At 38.1% G+C, this 25160-nt stretch overlaps 1 protein-coding gene across 7 annotated transcripts in view; it reads right to left on the bottom strand.

Annotated features, from left to right (window-relative positions):
• MGAT5 (alpha-1,6-mannosylglycoprotein 6-beta-N-acetylglucosaminyltransferase) overlaps positions 1-25160 on the bottom strand; it is a 331838-nt gene that overhangs the window by 107091 nt on the left and 199587 nt on the right. For all 7 annotated transcript variants that reach the window (XM_017536083.2, XM_017536081.2, XM_037741149.1 and 4 more), the window contains 5 exons: positions 15522-15593; positions 13387-13548; positions 9817-9986; positions 6594-6728; positions 1402-1535 (listed from right to left, as the gene is read on the bottom strand). In XM_017536083.2, coding sequence (XP_017391572.1) covers positions 1402-1535; positions 6594-6728; positions 9817-9986; positions 13387-13548; positions 15522-15593 — 673 coding nt within the window. The remainder of the gene's footprint in view (positions 1-1401; positions 1536-6593; positions 6729-9816; positions 9987-13386; positions 13549-15521; positions 15594-25160) is intronic.

The following is a 25160-nucleotide window of genomic DNA, read 5'->3' as shown; positions in this document are numbered from 1 at the left end:
GGGTCACCTTCAAGTAGCTGCATACAATGGGGAGGGGCAACCACATGAAGAGAAGGTTAGGAAGGGGTGTTTTGGATCTTGGTTCAACAAAGCAAACAGTCATCTCAGAAGTTAAAAGTGGAAACCTCTGGTTGAAAATTATTGTGGTAATTTTAGAAAATAGGAATTCTCTCATCATCCAAATTAACTCTCTCATATGGCCTTTCACTTCTGGAATAGAACTTCATCTCATCATTAAGGCCTACTGACTTATAAAATAAATTCATTTTTGTCACAAACACTACAAAATGTGGTATTTGGGTTCACAGTCCTTAGCTAATTAGAAATGAGGCTAGTATCAGGTAAACAGGCAGCAGCAGGAAGAAATGGTAAAAGTGTGAAAATAACACTATAGAAACAGAAAAAGAGCCTAGCATCTGTGGCGAGTTAATTTATCATCATTCAGTGTGTTATTCTTACTATATTGGCTCATGAAATGATCATTGCCTACTGCAAACAGTGACACCAAGTCAGCAAGAGAAAGTAAAATTTCATTCTGGGTCCAGGTTTTAAGAAGTCAGTAAAATACAAAACTGAGTTTAAAACAGTTCCAGTTTCAAAAAGCTAACTTTTTTTTTTTTTTGAGACGGAGTTTCGCTCTCGTTACCCAGGCTGGAGTGCAATGGCGCGATCTCGGCTCACCGCAACCTCCGCCTCCTGAGTTCAGGCAATTCTCCTGCCTCAGCCTCCTGAGCAGCTGGGACTACAGGCACGTGCCACCATGCCCAGCTAATGTTTTGTATTTTTAGTAGAGACGGGGTTTCACCATGTTGACCAGATGGTCTCGATCTCTTGACCTCGTGATCCACCCGCCTCGGCCTCCCAAAGTGCTGGGATTACAGGCTTGAGCCACCGCGCCCGGCCTAAAAAGCTAACTTTTTTAAAAAAAGTTTGATGCTTAAATAATTAAGGTTTAACTATGTGGAAAATAGATCTCCATGGAAGACTCAGCCATTCACTAGGGACACAGTGTACCCTCAACAGCATCTATGTGGCATAAAATGTGTTTAGTGCTCGACAATTGAAAGTCATTGTGAAGTCCTTTCCCAAATAGTTTCTAATGATACTCTGTGTATTGAACATTTTTCTCCAGAACATTTCCAAGGCTTTTCAAAAAACGTTCATGTGGCCTTTTGGTTTCAACTAAAAAAACAAAAACAAAAAAAACAAATTCAGTAATTCCCAAGGAAAAGGTTCAACAGCGCGCGCGTGCGTGCACGCGTGCACACACACACACACACACACGCTCTTCTACAGCTAACAGTCCTGAGAATCATAACCCAAAATAGATGGCGGCTAGTTCATTTTCCCATCTATCTTTGGTGGCATTCTGGAAAGCACGCATGAAATATGAATACTCACGGAACATGGTATAAAACTGCTGAGGGTTTAGATTCCATTTTCCCCAGGGGGTCTTGTGGCCTTTGGACTGGGCATAATTTGCATGATTAAATTCGGGTTCAGTACCAAATGAATCGAGGACTCGGAGCATGCACCTGAAAGAAAAAAAGCAAAGTGTGTAACACTACATACTTGCCCCCCCAAGTTGAAAGGTAAAAGCTCTAACCGTTCCTTCAGGACTACTAAAAATAGACAAATACTTTTAAATAGAAGCAGCACCAGACAAGAATTGAGATGTTTTAGAATAGCTTGTGTACCAAACATCTACATGTGTGACTTTAGAGCCTGAGCCATCACACAGCAGATATGATTTGCTTCACATTAGGTAACTAATTATAGAGGATCACTCAACTACCAGCAAAACAAAAAGTTCTATGACAACTTGAACTGGGGACTGCCAGGTTCACTGCTGTACCCACAGCATCTGGCCAGAGCTGAGCACACAGTAAGTATCTAATCAATAGATGCTGAAAAAACAAAGAACTACCATCTATAGAGGTCTTATTCTGCTTAAAGTATATGATGTGTTATCTCTAGGAGCCATCATTCAACGTTTTCATCAATTAGAGTATTTGACTTTACATTAAGCTTACAATCTCATTTAGTAGGCAATGGTATTTTTAATTTATTTGATAATAATAGAACTTTATTTGCTTTCTCCTAGAGCTTGAAGAAATACAAGTGAAGAGGTTTTGTTTGCTATTCCACCAAAGCCATAAAAAAGGGCCAAATCGGGTCTACCACTTATTTTTGTATGGTCTGTGAGCTTAGAATGAGCTTTACATTCTTAAATGGCTTTTAAAGAATCTTTTGTGACATGTAAAAATTAGATGAAATTCTGATTTCCATGTTCAAAAATAAGAATTTTATTTGAATGTGGCCACACTCTGTTGTTTACCTACTGTCCATGGCTGCTTTCATCCTGTAACAGCAGAGCTGAGTAGCTGCAGCGACTGCATACAGGACCTATGAAGCTTAAAATATTTAGTGGCTGGCTCTTTTCAGAAAAAGTTTTCTGACCACTGCTCTGGAGTGCACAAAGAACAACCAATTGGAAGAAAGGAATCAATCCCAAAACAAAATTTATTGATTTTGGTAACATTTCATCACTGACTTTCGAAATACTTGATGTAAATTAAATATTTTTGTGGATGGCCAATAAAAGCAGCTCTCTTTCTCTGTTACGTATCAATAATACTTCTGAATAACTTTTAGAAGACTAAGAAGCATAAAAGTAAAGACTGGGCCGGGCGCGGTGGCTCACGCCTATAATCCTAGCACTTTGGGAGGCCGAGGCGGGTGGATCACGAGGTCAAGAGATCAAGACCATCCTGGTCAACATGGTGAAACCTCGTCTCTACTAAAATACAAAAATTAGCTGGGCATGATGGTGCGTGCCTGTAGTCCCAGCTACTCGGGAGGCTGAGGCAGGAGAATTGCTTGAACCCAGGAGGCGGAGGTTGCAGTGAGCCGAGATCATGCCATTGCACTCCAGTCTGGGCAACAACAGCGAAACTCTGTCTCAAAAAAAAAAAGTAAAGACTGAAACCCACATTTTAGAATCAGATGATGGCACTGACTTTTGAAAATCTGGCTCAGTTTTTATCTACTTTCAGAAAGGCATTCTTTCAACTTTTATTTTCACTTCGATGTATGATTCAGGGGAAAAAAATCCAAACATGAGATTGAATTTTTCTAGTAAGTATATTCATACATTGTCATTTCTGTGTGCTAGTTTTCTCATTAGAGATCACTACCATTTGTTAAGACACAGAAGAGAAGAAAAGGAAGGCAGGCAGGCCACACAAGTCAAATACAAGCTGACCAGAGAAGGAATTTCCCTGTCTGGGATTCTTGTGTGGCTCTCACAGAATATGCTCTCATCACAGCAGCAGTTTTCACAATACCACCAAAGATATGTCATTGGCCTCGTGGCCAATAGGTGGGCAGAAACAAAGCCCACAGTCCTGAAAAAAGAAAGCTAGGGACCCAAGGAACTGATCAGTGTTTGTTTTCTTTGCTCTTTGTGTAGCTCAGAGCATCCCTTTCTTCTTAAAAAAACATACCCATTTCTTAACTTATATTTTTCTGTTTTAAAAAAAATATGCATAAGGAACTGCATCTCTGCAGATCACTGTAAAAAAAAAAAAAAAAAAAAAAAAAAAAAACGGAAAAAAAAAAAAAAAAAAAAAAAAAAAAAAAAAGGGAGGACAGGACCCATGCTCATTTGTGGGGCTGTGCAACGCTCCACTCCCACCAGAGAATCAGAGCTGGGATTTGCCAGCACCACTTTGTGAGTCAAAGATTACAGCTCTCTGTGCAGGTCCGACAGGGAGAAACGGGTCACTTGGGTCATTAGGAGCCTTGGCTTGAAGGCTCAACTTCTTCCACTTATTTGCAATTGACTCCAATAGTCTACAGCTGTCCTTGGTATCTGGTGGATTGGTTCCAGGACCCCTGTGGACACTGAAATCCAAGGATACTCAAAGTCCCTTATATATAGTGGTAAAATACTTTCATATGACCTATGCACATCCTGTCATATTTGAATCATCTCTAGATTACAAATATAATACCTAATATCATATTTGTATTTTTATTATGGTATTATTTTTATTTTTTTCTTCAGATATTTTTGGTCTGAGATTAAATCTGTGGCTGTGGAACTCATAGATATAAAATGTTAACTATATGCTCTTCTCTAGCTTTGGCTGGTGACCATATTTTTAACTTGAAGTTTTGTTATTATTTTTGATTTGGGCAATTAAAACAAATCTTGATGAGTAAAGTTGTCTGGTAAGGGCCTAACGGCTGAAAGCCTGGGCTTTGCAGTGCCTAGATGTAAGCTATGTGGTGTTGGGCTGTTCCTGAAAGAGGAATGGAGTGATCAGATGTCTCTCTGAAATTTTTAATTTGACATCCTTTTACTTGAGGCTTTGGCTTGGGAACTGCATATTTTCTGGCTTACCTAGGTTTCATTTATAAAGCAGAGATGGAGACTGAAGTTTGTCTACAACATGGAAGGTTTAACATTGTAGTTTTCCTTCTTCAATCACATCCTGATCTGTGCGTTTTTCAATTATTTTTATAATGTATTGCTAATATTTATGCCTTCCCTCTAATGTCTCTGTGTCTGGAGTATCACAAGCAGACTAATGACTTAAAAAGATATTTGTTTTGATGCCCAAGGCAGCTTTCCTTCCTGTTAACAGGGATCGCAGCAGCAATGCCAAATAACTCCTGGAACCTTCTCTTTGCTCTCAGCCACACTACTATGAAATGGATGCTCAGGAGTTCCTTGCCATGCCCTAATTTCTAATTTGTTGTTTGACATAAAACATGGCATATCTGAAACTTACTTTCTTGTATTATGTCCTTCAACAAAGGCCTTGTAGGAAGTAAAATGGGTATGAGTTTTGCAGTACCTAGCAGAACACTGCTTGTGTGTAGGCATTTAATAAATATTTGATTGAATTTCCTAGGTCCCTATGTAAATTGCACAAAATTTACAATTATTTTTCCAACAGGCCTCAAGGCTTTGCTCCTAACTCAAAGATCAGATAACAACATTACATTTAATGGAGTATGTACCAACAACCAAGATGAACACAGAGCCCTGACAATTTCTAATTTTTAAAGGGGAAAGAAACTGGCAAGAAACTTCCAAGAGCACCTGAGTTGGCTTTTAATGGAATCTTCGCTTCATCCCACCACAAAGACTGCAAAGCTAAAGCACTAACAGACCTCCTGCCAGGTAATATCACTAACACAGATGATTTATTAAAGAAAGGCAGATTAACATTACACTCATCCATTAAAACCCCCTCTGAGATGATGCCTTTTCATCCAACAAGAGTCAAATACCAATCAATGGTGACCATTTTAATAACAAAATTTTCCTTTTTTAATAGACCTAAATACTACCACTGAGAGTATTTTTCCATCCAAACAACTCTCCCTAGTAGCAAGAATATGTGAGTCAAGGGAAGCCTGTACTGCGTAGATTCCTTTGCACATTTATCAGATGCCTGCCATTCACAAAATGGTAGAAAACAACAGCTCCACTTTCCTAAATATTTCAAGAAACAAGCAAAAGAAAAAAGAAAAAAACCTAATGCAAAAGGTAGAGTACAATTTTGGCCCACACCAAGTTTTTAGTTTTTAAAAAACTTATGTATCATTTATTAATTATATTTATAATTTATATTTATTATAATATTAATATTATTAAATGTATTTAAGTTTATTTACCTTTTGAAATTTATTTTTTAAAGGACACTTCTAAAGACCATATATAAAACACAGTATGGACCGCAATAAATGGAAGATAACAAGAAAAAGGCATATAACCTTTAGGAAATATTTTAAAATTCAGAATAGATACTTTTGCCTGCTGAAGGCTCAGACTCTACAGCTACTCTCAAATCATTAAAAAGGCATGCATTAAAAGTAGTGTTGAGATGTAGTAGCATCAAACTATCTTTTCCCAGAAAGAATGAAAGAAAATGGAAAAATAATAAATTTAATTATATAATTCAGTCTGACTTATTGCCATGTTTTTATACCAGGTAAAAGTGTTTCAAATGCTAAATCGTGGTCCCAAACCCACACTCCGAGAAACACTGAGCTATTCTACTAAATAATAAAGACTGTACAGAGTACACGTGCAACAAAGTTATGTTAATCATGGGCTTATCTTAAAAAGTGCAAGACCCCAGCATTCAGACAGGATATTCCCAGACTTCCCTTCCAGGAATGACAAGAATACTGATCAATTAAAGGGTAAGAAAAGTGAATCATGATCTAAAACCCATGGACCACGAGAAATAACACTGTAAATACTCTATCAAAATTGATATTTGATTAAATAGATGACACTGGCATACGCATACTGAGAGGAAGGCTAAGAATATTAGTCAAGATAGAAAAAAGGTTGAACATTTGTTTGCTATTCTTAAGAAATCAATGAAAATAATGAATAGTCATAGAAAGTAAAAAGTCGCTGAGAATCTGAATTTTAGTTAGGAATGAGCAACACACTCCATACAGTTGAAAATATATTATTTGATAAGCTTTTCCTACCTGCAACCATGCAACCCTTGTTAAGGAGAGGGGGGAAAAATACTTAGGTCAGAATACCATGCAGCACTTACTGGTAATGAACCCAAGATGGTCCAAGAGTTTTCTTGAATTGAGCAAGTCCTACAATATCGATATAAATGAGCTCAACAATTCTGTCTCCTACAGTTGGACAGCCAGATCGGTTTCCTACAACTTTCTTCATGATTCTAGAGAAACAGCAAAAGAAAGGGGAGAAAAAAAAGAGAAAAATCATTTACTTAAAAGGCACTAAACTTAGCAACTTTAATGGGCAAATGCCACCCCAAAAATCCTTATTAGAGGTGATAGCATGGCCCTTTCAAATCTGCTGCCTATATAAATCATTTCCATCCACTAAGGCCAACCCAGTTCCCTGATTTTGACTCTTGCAAAAGCAAATGGTAGCATATGAACAGTCTTTGAAATCGAGGAAGATTTAGGTCTAACTCCATCACCACTATGTAGCAACTATGAGACCTTAAATAAGTTACCTAACCTCTCTCAATCTGTCTTTGCTCATCTTCCAGAAAAGAAGGACTAGATGCAAAGAACACCGAGTATCAATCTCTCAGGAGTTCTTCACAAGATTAAATGAGCTGTTGAATAGAATGTGCCTAATGCATACCAGATACTCAATAACTTATTTTTCTCCCCCAGGCCCTGTTCTTACTACTTAGCAACCTTATTAACCTTCCCCTCCCCTTTTCCTGAAAGTCGTCAATTTCTAGTCTCTACAGTATTAACTTCTTTCTGCTTGTCTCGTATTGTTCCCTAACTTTTTCTCTTATGTCAAATTTTTCCTCCTAGCTTGACTGTATTACAGAACTAGCACTATGGCTTGCAGTTTTTTTTCTCACCCTTTCCCCTACCCATGCATCCATCTGAGCACAAGTGTACAAAACCACACTTTCCATCCACTCACTAATCAGTCCTGACTTTTGCTTCTTATCCCTGCCCACACCCCACAATAATCCTTCACCAAATTATAGGCATCCTGCTTCAAAGGACAAGAGTCACAAACAGGACTCCAATCTACAGCTCTGTACAACCACCACGTCAGCCACCTTCCATCCTCTTCCATTTATGAAAGAACTAGGTTCTGCACAACCAGTTTCTTCCCCAAGAGTTGGAAAACCCTTTTTGTTAAGGGCCAGACAGTGAATATATTCATCTTTGCAGGTCATAAATTCAGTCACAATTGGCTCAGCCTCCCGTTGCGGAATAAAGACAGCTAATAACAATAGGCATGGCTGTGTTCCCATGAAACTTTATTTACAAAAAAAAGAAGGCTGATTTGGCTTGCTGAGCCATAGTTTTCTGATCTCTGGCCCACCCTATGTTCAGTGTTTCCCAAACTTGTCTGTATAATGAAACTACCTGGAGGCATCACAAAATACTTATGGCTATGTCCTAGCCACAAGGGTTGTGATTTAATTAGCCTGTGGCATGGTCTGTGGGATTTAAAAAAGATTCCCCAAAGTTAAAAAATAAATACAAAGATCTCCAGGTGGTTCTAAAGTACAGATATATTTAAATACCACTGCTCTATGTTGCTTCCACAATTATCTTCTTAAATAAAACACATCTAGCCCTGACCCCATTGTGAATAAAGACTACTAAAGTTAAGTCCTCATTTAACGTCATCAATAGGTTCCTGAAAACTAGGACTTTAAACAAAACATCATATAGCAGGCCCTCCAATAAAGTCATTTCCTTCAAATCACTGGTTATAATGTTGATGAAAAAAACTGGTTTCATTTTACATAATTTAAGGTCCTAGTTTCCAAGAACCTATCAACAATGTTAGTGAGGACATATTAAACAGATTTCCCCTTGACCATCAAATTAAATCTCATTGATAAATCCCTAACATACCTTTCCTGACCTCCCCAGGCAGTGCTTGTTCCTGGTACTGCCACAGTACTCCATTTATTTACCGACACACTCATTCATTCACGTATTGATTCCTTACTCATTCATCCCATAAATAGTTATGTGAGTACTCATCACATGCTAGGCACTATCTAGGTGCCCACTACACAGTGGTGAACAATACTCAGTTTCCTGCAATCCCAGTGCTTACATTTTAGCAACCACACACAGCTCAATTAGAACTAACAGCACTGGAATTAGTGTAATTTTTTATGTAATATATTAGTTGTAATGATCAAAAGACTGGAAGCTCCTTGATCACACATTGGTCATCTCTGTATGTCCCTGGCAAAACTAGCCCACAGAAAGCTAACTGCATAAATGCAGCTACTTTATAGGTTGTTTACTCAATGTATTTTTTTTTTATTTTTTTTTATTTTTTTTAGACAGAGTCTTGCTCTGTCACCCAGGCTGGAGTACAGTGGCATGATATTGGCTCTCTGTGGCCTCTGCCTCCCAAGTAGATGGGACTACAGGCATGTGCCACTATACCCAGCTAATTCTTGTATTTTCAGTAGAGAAAGGGTTTTGCCATGTTGGCCAAGCTGGTCTCAAGTGATCTATGTGCCCTGGCCTCCTGAAGTGCTGGGATTACAGGTGTGAGCCACTATATATTGTTTTAACATGTCTCTCAACTCCATGAACTCTAGAATGTTCATTCAAGGTATTTCTTCTGGAAATATATGACATACAGCAACATGGTAGCCTGACTGTTGGGTGGGGAGTCTCCATGGGAAGTTATCCTAAGGGAGTACAGGGGATGGAAGCGTCTCTGTTCAGCCAGCTATGCCAATACAGAAGGGATTACAGGAGGTCTGGAGTTAAAAGCAAATTTCAGTGAAATAGAAAACCCAGGTAGAGTTAACAGATTCAGCTTCAAGTTGGCTAATTGAAAAAGGATTGGCTCAGAACTTTCAGGAAATTTATTCTATCCAAATTAAATTACAAACAGGAAATCTGCCCTGTTTTAAGATTTAGAAAGATTTGATGTTGAATAGGCAGTGGTATGAATTTCAGCAAGAGACAGGGAATTAGGAAAGTCAATAATGTTTTGTGCTACAGATGTTGGAAGCACCTGTAATAGCAAAGTATAAGCTCCTTAGTTTGAATTTTCTGGCATTCATTTATGAAGCCTCTGGAGCCTTGAGCTACAATGAAAACATATTACCCTTTTCACAGTGCATGTATTTAGCTCCTGAAAATAATCTTCTTATCTCCTGTTTAGTGAATTATCACTTTCATTTTCCCCCACAAAAAAATTACACACTAATAGAGGTAATACTTTAAGAGTTTACAATTTCTTTTTTGTATTCTGATTTTAAAATTGAAAAGTAATCTCCTTACTCCTTGAGCTCAGCCAGTGAAGCTGAAATCCTAATGTCATGGCCCAGTAAGTACAGAGATGTAATTAAATCACTCCACTGAACTAATTCACCAAGAGGGCCACCACTGAAAGCTGTCTCTGCAATCTTAAATCCAGATTCCTTGGTCAGGAGTCCCAGGTGAACGAGGACCTGGAAAACAAAGAGGTATATACTGATTCACACTGAACCACATACAAAATGCACAGTAATACACCAAGAAGTGACCAACCAATCCCAAAGTCACGCTTACATCCTAGCAAATTCTCAGCGTGGGAAATGTTGTTTTTCTAGAAGGTACAAAGGAAATCATTTTTCATTGTGGTTTTGGAGAAGTAAAATCACTACAGCCCTTGGTATGGCTATGAGTGTACGGAATGGAAAGATAATCTCACCTTTTAAAAGTACAGTATATTTGTAAAATCGGGATTAAAGGAAATTAAGACAGGACAATATTTTTTAACACTATTGGTCTTTTATCTACAGTGAAAATACTTCTAACCTCTTACTACGGAAAATTTCAAACACATAGAATTGCAAACCTGACGATACAGTCAATACCAAGGTACTCATCATGTAACTTCAACAATTATTGATGCAGGACAAATCTTAATCTATACCCTCATTTTCTCCCAACCCCTCTACATTATCTCAAAGCAAATTCTAGACATCCTTTCATCTGTAAATATTCTAGTATGTATCTCTAAAAGGAACAAACCTTCACTTGAAAAATGTAACCTGAACATCACTATTATCCCTTAAAAAAGCTAGTAATTCCTTAACATCATCTGATATCCGGTTAACGTTTATACTTCTTCAACTGCCCTTTATTTTTTCTAAGTGCAGTTGTGTGATTCAAGAGTCAGAGGGCATACATAACAATTGCCTCATATGTCTCTTAGCCTCTTTTAACTGATACAGCCTCCCGTCAACTTATTTGGTGGTGGGGGTAGGGACTGCTATGATTTATTTATCAAAGAATATGGGTTTTATTTTCAGTCATCTCCTACACTCCTGATTTTCCTTACAATCTCAAGGTATAAGATTCTTCTGTCCTTTGTATTATGGTAAGTAAGTAATACAGACATAATAATCAAATTGAATTTATTTTTTTTTTTTTAGCAGTATCACTTCATAAGTGGTGCTATGGACTTCCATCAGTTTCAGTACAATGTACTGCAACAATGTATCTGTGTCTCTGTTTTGGGTGTTAGTGGGCCTTGATGGTCACTACCTAGATCCATTAATCCATTAGGGCCTGCAAAATGATGATATTTGATCATTCCTTCTTTATTTATTAGCTGGAATAATATCTCTACAAAGAAAAACTACCCCTCATCAACCATTTGGTCACCCTGAGGTAATCCTAAGGTTTGTCTAGAAGGAGCCTGGTAAATACTTGATTCTTTCTCTTCATTTACCAGTTTTTCAGAATAATAAACTTGTTCTTTAGTATACTATAATGATGATCCATGAAGTTTTTTAATTTAAAAAACTCATTGTAACATTAAAGTATATTTGATATGCTTCAAAAAATTGTGGTTATTCCTCTTGCTGACTAAACAATTGTCCCACCTGGGTCTGCAGGAGGCTATCCAAGCTGGCTCCTAAATTTTTGACATGACCCTAGTCTTCTTAGCTTCTCTGCACATGGGTAGACAGATGCGCCTGACAAGATTGTTCTAGGCTCAACAGGTACAACTTCTGTCTTGGACCTTAATAAGCCATTTTTCCAAGAACCTCTTATACCACCTAGGAGAAACAGCATTTAGGGACTAATGTGTGGGGCTTAAGGGACTCGATTTTATTACTATTTATAGGTCTTATAGTGGCCCTAGCTAGGAAATTTGTTTTCCCTCAAAGGTAAAACAAATCATGAGTTCAGACTGGTGCTTCCAATTCACACACAGGGTTATAGTGTTTTTACATAACATCACCAATCCTACCACCCATCAATTCCTCTCTTCCACACTGCAAATCCCACTTCTCAATGACACTAACATAATTACTCATCACCTTTATTCCAGTGTTCACAATGGATTCAGAATGAGACTATCAGTGCTACCAGATATTACATGATTCATAAAAATAGTTTTAAGACATTTTTACTTTTTTTTTTATGCTTTATGACATCCCATGAGTAGTGTATTTACTATGTTCTAAAATCACTAAGAATAGTCTTTTTCTGTGTGCTTCCATCAAAACTGGATGGATATATATTCAGTTCATTTGTTTTATATTTTTTCTAATTTTTAGTTTTTGGCAGTAAAATTTCATTTAAGACTTACATAAAATGACTCCAGTGTCAAATCTACAAAGTCAGATATATTCAGAAGTCTAGTTTCTATGGTAGTTTCTGTTTTCTCCATACTAATCCCACCTCCCCTTATTTGACCATTTTTTTCTTATTGTAGTAATATACACCTAACATAAAATTTACCATTTTAACGTGTATGGTTCAGTAGCATGAAGCACATTCATATTATTGCGCAACTATCATCACCATCTCCTTTAATTTTAGCTTATCAAAATAAGAAAAGTACATTTTCAAACTAAGAGCAAGAAACAAATGTATGTATCTGTATATATCTTTATGTATACATAGATACAAATTCCCTCTCTCTTAAAAATAATGCACACTATTCTCTATTTCTCCTCACCTAACAATATATCCTTGAGGTTATTCCACAGTAATACACAGAAAAATTCTTTATTTCTTTTTACAGCCCAACTTCAGCATCTGAACACATGCTCTTCCATACAAGACCATCTGGTGACAGAATGTTTGGTTCTGCTGTCTCATAAATTCAAGAGATCTAGGCAAAACTGGCCTATCAAACTGTGATTTGGGGTCATGCAAATATATCTGTACTTTCTTTTCCAAAGATATCAAATTAGTTGGATTAGGAATACCAAACTCATTTTTATGTTTTTTAGATGTGGGAGCAAATTGCTCACTTTGCTCCATTCTGAAATCAGAACAGTTAATCTAAAGCCAGACCATACAGCTAACAGGACATAAAATCTTCTAAGCCCAGGGGTATTGGAGAAGTTTTCCAAGCATCTCCTCCTAAGCTAGAAAGAAACTGGCTGAAATTTATTCAAATTTCTCTCTCTCTGTCCTAGGAGCAGAAGCAGAATCACCAATCAGAAGAGTAGCAATGCAACTCACTGGCTGTCCAAAAGCCAGGGATGAAAAACAGCAAAAATATAAAATTGTTATGATGATATAACAGGAAGCTCTCAAGGTTGGACTCAGGTAAAGAAATGGGGGAAAGTTTCCTGATACTCTGACAAAGACAGGGTCAAAGGACAAGTCTTACAGGCAGATATTCTGCTTGGCTTCACCCAAGAAACTTGTGCCAGACCCTACTAAGATAGACTATTGTAAGTGGGGAAAGGAAAACCCAAAAACAGCTGTACAAGAGACTGAGCAAATTCCCTGAGGGAATATCATTTGAGATATGACATTTCTCTTAGTCTTGTTTCCAAGCAAAATCAAATTTTAAAAGAAAACTGGAATCTAACTGCACTGAATTAATAAGAAACTCACTTTCTTCCGCTTTCTCTTTTCAAGATTCTGCTTTTCTGCCAGGGACTTGATTGCTTGGATCCATGCGTCAGCCATTCGCCGGATCCGTAGTCTCATCCACCGGAATTCTTCGTGCTTTTTCATCATACTGTAGAGAATATTAAAATCCGTACGGATTTCCGCCTAGCAACAGGCATTTAATAAAACGAATAGAAGATAAAAAGTCAGAAAGCATAATGGTTCTCATGATGTGACATTTGAAAACTTAAAAGGGTTAGTCAATTAAAGGAGCAGAAGCAGAGCTTAAAAAGTAAGTCTTGTCTGCTGCAGCTTTGACTTTAAGGTCTCAGGATTGCAAATTGAAGCAAAGGCTGCTGACTGCTGATCTGCTGGAAGGGACATCATTAAAAAAAATTAGAAATTGAGAAAAGTAGCACAGGCATTACAAAGCCCTGAGCTATGTTAAAATGCAGTTTTTATAATGAGTGTGCTTGATGTACCTTGAAATTCTCAGCACTCAAATTTACTGTGCCACTTGGATCTACCATAGGACAGCAGACTTCTAAGAAAACTGAAGTCAATTCTTAGCTGGCTGTTTGACAACGTGGAAGTTACCAAAAAGCCTCTTTCTGTCCACAGAGTTAAACAGGAAAATAAATGCTCATCTTCTGGTTTTGTCCCAGTCCAAACAAAAATTCATTATTTTCTAAGGAATTTAAGAGCAAAGAATATTATTTTTCTGCCACAACTAAATACAATTTAAAGTTCAGACCAGAGTAACTTAAAAGCCAGGAAGAATATTTTTCCTAATGTTGTGGATAATATAGCTAGATACAACCAGTGATTAAAATAATAGAGAAACCTAATAATAACCAGTATTTATTTCACAGAACATCTCAAACATGCTGAATCCACCTTTTCAACTATCACCATAACTCATTCTAAACACTCATCTCTTTCCTTTTCCCCCCGCTTTGAGATAGGGTCTCGCACTCCCACCCAGATTGGAACGCAGTGGCATGATCACAGCTCACTGGAGCCTTGAACTCGGGCTCAAGCAATCCTCTTGCCACCACAGCCTTCCAAGTAGCTGGAACTACAGGCACACGCCACCATGCTCAGCCAGTTTTTAAATTTTTGGTAGTGATGGGGTCTTGATATATTGGCCAGGTTGGTATCAAATTGCTGGCCTCAAGCAATCCTCCCGCCTCGGCCTCCTAAAGTGCTGGAATTACAGGCATGAGTCACCACACCCAGCTTCATTTCCCTTCTTTACTAAATAATATCCTAAGACTCCTGTGGTTTATAGCAGGGATCCCTAATCTATAGCTCTTGAGCTAAATCCTGCTTGTTTTTGTGCATAAAATTTTACTGGAACTCCACCATGCCCCTTCATTTACATATCATCTACGGCTGTTCCCTGTGCTACAATGGCGGAATTGAGTAGTTGTGATGAGACCATACAGCTTGCAAAGATGAAACTAATAACTATTCTGGGTATTTTGCAGAAGTTTGCTGTTCTCTGCTCTAAAGAGTAAAGACTTACGCTTTTAATGGGGCACACAAATAGTTTCACAGTTCCCTTCCCACCTTCCCAATTTCATTTTCAGCCTAGCTTATCCAATCCCCTATAGCTTTGGCCCACGGAACCATGCATGCTCTACTCCCCAAAACTGCCATGCTCTCATTTTCCCATATGAGAGGTACCCTTCTCTCCTTGACCTTATATAAACTTGCTCATCATTTCAAATTCAGCTCCAATGTTATCCTCAGTATGCAATCCACCCTGCACATTGCAGACAAAAATGACCTTTTCCTCATTAATTCCCACAGGCCTATATTATAGTATTTGTGACAGAGATGGTCGTTATTTACCATCACCCTCATTAGATCACTAAGGGCCTCCACATTTGGTACCAGGTCTTACTCGTATCAGTAGCCCATCACTTAGAAACCCTCAGAGAATTGCTCAATAAATAAACATGCTAATGGTTGACTGATTTGGTCACCTAGACTTCCACAGAGATGAATGACAGAAGTTTTTCAGTGTAACACCATTTCAGATTATGGTTGGCATTTCTAAAAGATTCCACATGTATCACTTGGCATCTGACTTAAATATACAAGTCTAGAAAGAGTTTTCCAAAATCACTTACCAATGAATTATGATCAGCTTCTTCGTAGGGATTTTTTGCTCTCCAAGGTAAATGAGGACACCAATTTTCAACCTAAAAAACATCAGTGACAATAAGTATGCCACTTCACCTATAATGAATTAATATACACACAAAGCACTGAGAACAGTTCCTGGCACACAATGAGCACTATATTAATATGTGCTATTTTTATTATTAGCCAAACTCCCATGCTTTTTAAGCTAGTATTCCAGATACAAGTGCCCTCTCAGATGAAACAATCAGCAGCAAGGTCAGAAGAAACAGATTATACTTTACATCTGTACTGCAAAGCACTTTACAGCAATTAATTCCTTAGTCATTTAATCTTCACATCTCTGTACCAGAAGGAGAGGGAGTCTAATGGCAGAAAGCTAAAGACTGAAACACTGCCACTGGGGAATGAGAATGTTAGGTGTCTCTGTGACTATTTATCAAATAGATAGGAATGATCCTTATCTGCTGTGGCATATCTGGAAAGGAAACTGAATGGCATTGGAGCCACAGAGCTCAATCCTTTATCCAAGTCAGAAATGCCACTGATAGTTTAGGGCTAATTGGTCAAGGTTTCCCTCATTTTCTGCTGTTCAATTCACACTATCTCAAAAAGCAAGGTGGTAAAACCTATTTGAGAAAGAGATAAAAGGAGGAGGAAAAAAAAACCTTGATGATCTTGTGAGAGCCATTCTGGAAGATGGATTGTTCTGTCAATGCATAAGGTTTAGAGAATTGAGGGGAGAAAGAAAGAGAAAGGAAAAAAGAACTTGACTATAGAAATTATTTCAGCAAAAGTTATCAAAGACTATTAGGCAACTTAATTTCTGCCAAAAAAAATGAGAAGAATTCATTAAAGTTATATTGATGTCTGTTCTCTGTAAAAACTAGCCACAAAATTTGAAGACAGCATTATTACCCTTTACTAATACATAATGAGATTATGAAATATGGCTAATAAACAGGCATTGAACATAATTTTTCTATGGCTAGTTAGTCCTATAAAAATTAATGAGCAGGAGAGTGAGGGAATGCCCTTAAAGGGGTCACTAAGATGGCAGAGACATGTGTGGGACCACAGCCTCATGGGCCGGCACAAGATAGTTTGCTCTCTGAGTCTGGGTAAGTTATCAAAGAAACATGTCAGTTTCACTAATCTGGAAGTTACTCATAATGCAAGGTGATTTTTACTATAACCAAAGTAATTGGCCTGATTTGCATAGAGCCATCTGCCACTGCAGATGATCCCAAAGATATAAGCAGAGGGGAGCAAAGCTTGGGGGGAAGGCGGAATCTCTAAATAGGAAAAGTGAAATACTCTCTTTTCTTCTTATGGAATAAAATTAGACCTTGCCATACTTATGAATGATTCAGAGACTCAAAAGGATTCCCCACAAAGAAAGTTGAAATGGTTTTTACTCATAAAAAAGAAAATACCAACTTGCCGGAGGCCTATGGTCTAATTACTGGGATCTGACAACAACATGACCATGAAAGGCAATATCTGCAGCTCCACAAATGAGAAAAATGAGGAAAAACAGCAGAGAAAAAGCCTGCAAGTGGATGAAGCCTCAGCTGGTCTCAGCAGCATTATGTACATCTGTACTTTGTATTCTTAGGCCAGACTGAATTATTTAGCTCCAATTAGATTTGTGCAAATGGACTCAATAAAGCATATTTATAACATGAAGGCTTCAAATGGATTACAGACTTGATTGTGAGATCTTTAACCTCACCACCCCATCCCACCCCTCCTCCCCTCCGAAAATGAGGATGAGCAAGGAAGGTACAGATTTACAATAAACTTCACACTAAATAAATAACCAATTTTACCAGCCACCCACCAGCATGAAAAGTTTTCCCATGAATAGCATGATAGGGAAAGTTGAAACAAGACTAAAGAAAATCAACTAAGAGGAGAGGCATGAGCGAGGCCAGATATTGATAAAGTTCCCTCCTCACTCTGCCACTGCAAGAAGAATCTTTCAAGATTGACTGACAAAAATACAGTCCCAGGTGATTTTTAAAAATATGACTTCCCTACAGAATCTTCAAGACTGTAATGCCTCTTTGAAATTGATCATTTATCTTAGTTCTTCTTATTCTAAATCACTGGCTACTACTTCCTAAGCCTCTAAGAGCACTCCCGAAAATATAAAACACAGTCAGTCCAATTTAGCTTTTAGCAAGAAATTTCACCGTTACACTCACACTCGTAATGGTGGGAAAATCAATTATGAACATCTTAGCACAGAGTGGGAAGATGGGTTTTTAAGGTTGTTTTTGTATACTGTGATAGGATAACTGGTTAACAAAGTAATTAAATTATACATAAACCAATTATCCCATGGGGAGAAGGGAAAAACAAAACAAAGCATTTCTTTCTTTGCAAAACCTCGGAGGATTACCAGGATTGGAAGAAAGCCAGCACTGGCAGTAACTCCAAGTACTGAAGCAAACAGCTCTCAAATGAGCAACATTTTCCTAAATAAGAACACCATTAATAACACTCCGGGAAAATCTTGCTGAAGGCTAGTAACAACCTCCTAATCCCTAACTTTGTTTTCTTTTGATCTGTCCAGGGTCCTTTAACAAGTTTAACCCACCGGTACAGGACACTACCAATAAAGCTGGACCCCAAGATGAGCCCTACCATCTTCTTGACCTGAAAATGGCTCTATTTCAAGTCATTCTCAATAGCTCTTCTACTCTTGACTCTCAGAACCCTAGTGTCCTACAGCTGCCTACGGCTACCTTCGTTCACACTTTCTCAACTGTGGCTCCTGGTACTCTCTTCCTGGGATATAATTTTATATTTGCCTTCGGTGCGCAGACATACTGGGTGCCCCACCTCCCCCATCTCTGCCCAGCTTTTATGGCCTGGGAAAGACCTGCCTGGAACCCTATACCAGGGAAGGGACTGGACAGTCTTAAAAGTAGCCTACAACTCACCACTGTAAGTCTAAGAAATTAAAACTGTCTGAGCTGATGGCAACACACAGACAACAATCAACTGAGGAGAAGCATTCCTCCAGTAACCTTAAATTGGAAAGAAAAACTCTTTAGCTCACTAGCCTCAGGCCACAAAATGAAAAGGCAACAAAAACAAAGACCAGCCACACTAAAACTTTAGAACATCAATGGACATTCCATGGAAAGGACCCTTTAAATCACGTTTCTTGAACGAGGAGATTAACAATTTGTTTTTTGACATCCCTCCTCGCAGTGATTTAACCTTCTTTGAACCAAAAGGGTTTTGCAACTTAAACATGAGCACTGTGAATCAAAACATTCTCTGAGTCCCAAGAAGTCTAATCCGGTCAGACTTATTTCCAAGGTCTGCAGGATGGACAATTCATTATATTTAAGGGAAAAAGCTTGCTGGCAGAAACATACACAGCTCAAGTTGGAGTTTAAAGAGGAAAAGAAAAAGTAATAAAGTTACTTTGAAAACTAATAGGAGATTCAATGTATATATGCATATTGTTAGATATAATATGGCAAAACTCTTAGTAATGTTCTGTTCTTTTGAAAGAATAATGATTAGTCTCTGTTATGGCTTTTTCTTTCATGATTAATGTGAAGTGATTAATGTGAAGTGTTCTGTTCTAATGGATCACTGACACATAGGATTTCATGCTGTATTTTTCAGATTATTTAGGTGCAATCCAAACTAAATGAGAAAAATGCACACAAAAAGTCTGAGATCATCTCTGGATGACGGTGTTCTGGGTGCTCTCCATTTTCTTTTTGCTAATCTACATATTATACATTTTTACAACAAACATTAAGATAATTTTTAAAGGAGTTACATAAGCATACCATCATTTATGAAGGTTTACGTCAGGCTTCATCACACACACACAAACACACACACACACACACACTCACTCTCTCTCTCTATCTCTCTCCACAATTAATTCCCCCATACGGCCTTATAACATAGGTACTATCAACACGTCACATGGGATGAAGTCGAGGCTTAATGTGAATTTGCCACTATAACTTCTCTAGTGAGTGGCAGGGCTGAGTGACAACCAAAATGTGTTGCTCCCTGACCAGCATACATTAGAGTTATGTTTAGGCCACACTTAGTGAGGAATAAGAGAGCTATTTCAGTGGGGAAAGATGCCTGAATCTGGGATCAGTCAAAATGGACTCTATGCTCAACTCTGCAAATAACTGGTCATGTAATCTTAAACCACTCATCTTTCAAGACTTCTCATCTACTTCAGAGTTGGAGTAGGTTCAGTTGGAGTAGTTGGTTCAGGTAACCCTCTTAATTTTATTATCCTATAAGATCTGATACAATTTATGTCATCCTGTTAGGCTAGCTGGTCGTGTATCAAATGAATACAGTAGACTGTATATCTAAATATTCATCTGACACACTGATTATGCATATATATATATATATATATACACACATACACACACACACAGATACATAAACATATACACATTTGTTATACTGATGACATCAAATGAAGTTACTCATTAAGGGATATGCCAAAAAAAGGTAATCCCTGTACTTCTCTCTACCACATGCCAACTCCTGACTACTCTACTTTCTAAAGTTTTAATGAGGAAATGCAGATAGTAAAGGACGTCTACTCATAAAGTGGTAAGTGGTTCAGCTTTCTAGACTGGTCCTGTGCACCAACACCTTAGCTGATTAATATTTTGGTCCAACTCTTCATCTGAAGAGTTGTGTAGGAGGAGCAGGTTGGGAGAGACAAAGAATAAAAGTTGCAATGTACTAGGAGCCAAACATGAGAATAAGTTCTTTACACACATCGCCATCTCATTTGGTCTTTTCAAATAACCTCTTGAGAAAGGCTAATTATTATGCCAGAAGAAGACACTGAAGCACAGACTAGAAAGAGTTAAAGGCAGAAACGCTACCTGTCTTGCCCCAGAGCTGGTACCCTCAATCACTACTTAAAGCATACTGGCCAAACTTTTGGTTCCCATAGTCCCATAAGCACAGTCCAGTCTACAATATTGGAGTATTATAATTGCCTACGTCTTCTATATGAAGTCCTTTAAAGTGACTTATTATGCTCCTACTGCGTGGCAGTACTGTATGATTAATGGAATGTAATAACAATTCCACTTCCAACTCTTGCTCCTACCATTTGTTCCATGTAGCAAGAGCAAATGAAAAGCCAAAATTGGATCAGATTCTACACATACTCAAATGCTACAATGGCTTCTCCTTGCTCTCAGAATAAAACCCAGAATTTATACCAAGATCTTACAAATCTGATTTCAACTCTTACACTGTCTGCCTCATTCACCCTGCCCTACATAAGCCAACCTCCTTGCAAGTCCCAAGAACGTGCACACTTATTTCTATCTCAATGGAATTGCCAGATTTAGGGAAAAGAAAAAGGATACCCAATTAAATTTTCACCGTAGACAATTTTTGATTCTAGTGTAAGTATGTCCCACACAGCGTGTGTCACATAAACTTGAAAAAATTCATTGTTTATCTGAAATTTAAATTTCATTGGCTGTAATGTATTTTATCTGATAACCCTATAGTTCAGGGCATTTGCTCTTCTTTCTACCCAAAACTGTCTTCCTTCTAGAGTGTTCCATGCCTCACTCCCTTACTTCCTTCCACACTGTATTCAAACTTCTCCTTAGAGAAGCCTCCCCTGACCCACTGACCTGGCCACTCTGCATCCTTACTAGTTGATTTTTCCTCAGAGTATTCATCCCTGGTGCCAATTCTTTTATGTACTGGTTTTACTGTTTGCTTCCCCATATGCACGTAAGCTCCTTGAGGACAGGAACCTCATCTGTCCCGGTTCGTTGCTCTATCCCCAGCCCTGAGAACAGTATCTGGCAAACAAGCAATGTTCAATTAGTATTTGCTGAGTAGTGAATGAATAATCAACAAGCATGACTTGGGCACTAAAGAGACTCATGATAATGAGTGTTCTTTCCAGTTAGGCAGCACTTTACTGTTATCTTTTTATTGGAACCTTTCAGCAATACAATGAGGGAGGCAAAGCAGGCTTTATTTTGACCTCAAAGACGAGAAACCAGACTGAAAACTCAAGGGAAAGCTCAAAGCCACATAGGGAAGCGGTGGGATCCAGACAGGGAATCACGTCTTATGTGTTTCCTGTAACACTGTACTGCTGCCCCCTGCCAAGACAGGCAGCAATATTATTAACACTAAGTACAGAACTGGCTACCTGCAAGAGACAGAGTCCAGGGCCAGAGTGATCCGTGAGAGTTCTTCTCTGCATATCCAGGGTGAGGAGGTGTGCAGAATTTAAAGAGATGCTGCAGTAAGTGTTCAAAGTGCCACAAAACCAGTGGGGTTCTAACAAGAGGATGAGACACTTTCAATAATCCATCCCAAATCGCTCCAAGAGGAGAAAAGCTGATTTTCCCTTACATATGCAGCAAATAAATTCCTCTGTAGCCAACCAAAGAGATAATGCATAGAGATACTTTCTACAGCAACTCTCACTAGGCACACCTCCCACTGCATGCTGGCAAAACTGATCCCAACTGGTCTGTATCCACATGAGGACACTTTGACAATTAAAGTCACTCAATTTAAAGGGGCAGTCGCATTGTAGAGAGCTCCTTCATTTGTGTTTAATGTCCAACTATGCTAAGTGACAACAAGAATAAAAATGGGCAAGAAAGCTGTGCCTTCTAATACAATTTGCTCATTCCATTCTACCAGTCTAATCCGATCCCTTGTGTGCTCTCATAATATTAGAAAGCACTACAGTAGTCGCCTCTTATCCATGGTTTTACCTTCTGATAGTTCAGTTACCCACAGTCAACTACAGTCTGAAAATATTAAATGAAAAATTCTAGAAATAAACAATTCAAAAGTTTTAAATTGCACACTGCTCTTAATAGCATGATGAAACCTCACAATTCCTGCTCCATCATGCCCAGGGCTGGAATAGCTCCTTTGTCCAGGGGATCCATGCTACAGACACGACCCACTCACAGTAGTCACTTAGTAGCCTTTACGTTATCAGATCAACTGTCTCAGTATCTCAGTGCCTGTATTCAATAAACCCTTATTTCGCTTAACAGCAGCCCCAAAGCTCAAGAGTAATGATGCTGGCAATTCACATATGCCAAAGAGAAGTCATAACATTGTGATGAAGGAAAAAGTACAGTACATAGGGGGTTTGGTACTACACTCAGTTTTGGGTACCACTGGGTCTTAAAATTAACATACTACTATATAGTAAACATGTTAATGAGTGCTCAAAATGCCCCCTGCTTCAAGTTTCAACCTGAATATCCAAGCAGATTTTAATGTCACAAAGTTTACAATGACATTTTTTTAAGATGAGAAGGGTTAGAGCTAGAAGTTACCCACTCAGAACAAAAAACTATTGCCAATTTTTAAAAATGCTTGAGCTAGAATCATTCATTCAATACACACACGTGCCGGGCACCATTATACGTGAGAACAAAACAGACAAAACTCTCTGTGGAGATGACTTTCCTTGTACTTGTTAATATTATATGTTAATGGTTACTGCAGGGCCACTGAACTTTTCTTCTCTCTGCCTGCTAAGCACCTATCAGATATCTGCACTTTTGACTCCCTCACCTCCTTCAAATCGGGTCAAACATCATTTTCTCACCTTCTCGGTAGAGTCTATCCTGATTACTCTATCCAAAACTGACACCATCACTTCTCCTAAGTACTTCTTACTCTCTGGTATTTCTCCATGGGCATGTATTACAATCTAGGGGATGATACATCTTACTTTTTTGATGTTGCTAGCTATCTCTCCTTACATAACACAACCATAATGAGGAGTGTTTATTCATTGTTAAATCTCCAGCAGCCAGAAAAAAATCAATAGCAATTAATGCTCCTGGCACTCAGACTGTGGTCCCTAGGCATTATTTCTAAGAGAAACTGGGGTGGTATGCAGGCCAGGGGAGGAAGTTGGTTCTTAGGCTGGTTCTAAGCCTAGGCAGGAATTGTATGAGATGAATCTAGAAGATCTGGGCATACCATAGAACAGGAAAACTGTTAAAACCTACCACAGTCATGTCAAAAGGTCTGAGAAAGCAGTATGAACAGGTCCTCACTGGCCAAAGCGGGACAACTTGACAATCAGTAAGAAAATAACTGCAATGGATTGTTCAAATGTTTTAATCCATTACTTCATAATGATAATAAAAAACAAAAAGAAAGTAAGCAAAAAGGAAAAAAGCTGTAAGATGCTAGGAAATCAACTGGGAAATAAATGGCTTCTTACATGAACTTCCTCTTAGGGTGATCACATACCTGATGAAGAGTCACATCTCTGTACAGAAGTATTCCTGACATATTAAGAAGGAACCTTTAATGAATTAACGAACCTGGGCACTGACCAATGACTGCTAACATTAGAAGAAAAAAAAAAGAGAGAAATTAGGGTTTATGTGCCTCCCAACTGAAGTATACTGTACTATTATTCATGAAATAACTTGCACAAACAATAGTAGGTCTTACTCTGATCAAACCTCAGATCTAGCTATCACTTTACTAGAAATACAAGGGGTCAGAGAGCCAGGTTATGCAACAACATGGGCTGTAATCAAAATTCACAGTAAGATAAACTCTAAAGCAATGAAGCAGTTTCTGTAACAAAAAAATAGAAGAAGGAAAAATAAGAGATGGAAGAGAACCAAAAATTGAGACAGATTTAGGAAACATCAGCAATTGCAATTTAGGGTCCTTACTGGAAACCCAGTTCAAGCAAATAAACTTTTATTTATACGATGGCCTGAAAATATGAATACTAATCTGATATGAAGGAATTTTGTTAATTTTCAGGTGTGAAATAGTACTAGCAGCTATAATGAGAACAGTTGTACAGTATGTTTTAAAACAGTCTCTTTTAGAGACACACAGTGAAACATAGATGGTATGGTTCTAAAATCATGAAGCAGAGGCGGGTATAAATAAAGTGAGATTGGCATCAGCTGACAAGTGTTGAATATGGGTCATGGGGACACAGGAGCTTCTTACACTCTTTTGTAGTACATGCTTGAAATTTTGCATATTAAAAAAGTTTTAAAACGTAATTTTAAGAAGACTTTTAGGGGAATACAAGAGAAATTACAGGAGACAATGTTTAAATGTGTATAAAAAACAAATTGGAGATGACAGCATTGAAGCCCCATCTTGCCACATGTATTCCAAGAAGTGTCAAAGAAGTGTCGGTTTGGGTTTTGCAAGTCTTGTCCTTTGCCTCTCTGATTTTTGTAGAGTAGAAGCTAGAACAAGACGTCTAAATGTAAATGTTGGGGTACATAACATTCATAAACAGGAAGTATTACTAAGAACTTTAGTGGGTGAGGGGTAAAAAGAGAAACTGAGAGATGAGTTATGCTGACTAACAAATACTGTTCTGTAACCTCAGGATTTTTTTTTTTTTAATATTATTTTATTAAGGATGTCTTAGAACTCAGGTAGTAAGTGCAACAAATATACATAGATGAAAAAGATACCAACAAAGGCTGAACAGAGAAAGTGAAAAGAACATGGTCATAAATCTCTGCCACCTCCTTTACTGCCCAGAAATATTATCTTGAGGAAAGGGAATTTCCCATTTCAAATGGCTGAACATTTCA

The sequence above is a fragment of the Cebus imitator genome, unplaced genomic scaffold (assembly GCF_001604975.1).
Source record: "Cebus imitator isolate Cc_AM_T3 unplaced genomic scaffold, Cebus_imitator-1.0 Scaffold95, whole genome shotgun sequence".
In the NCBI taxonomy this organism is placed as follows: Eukaryota; Metazoa; Chordata; class Mammalia; order Primates; family Cebidae; genus Cebus; species Cebus imitator.
Note: the sequence above shows the minus strand (reverse complement) of the source record. Positions and strands in the feature narration are given on the sequence as shown.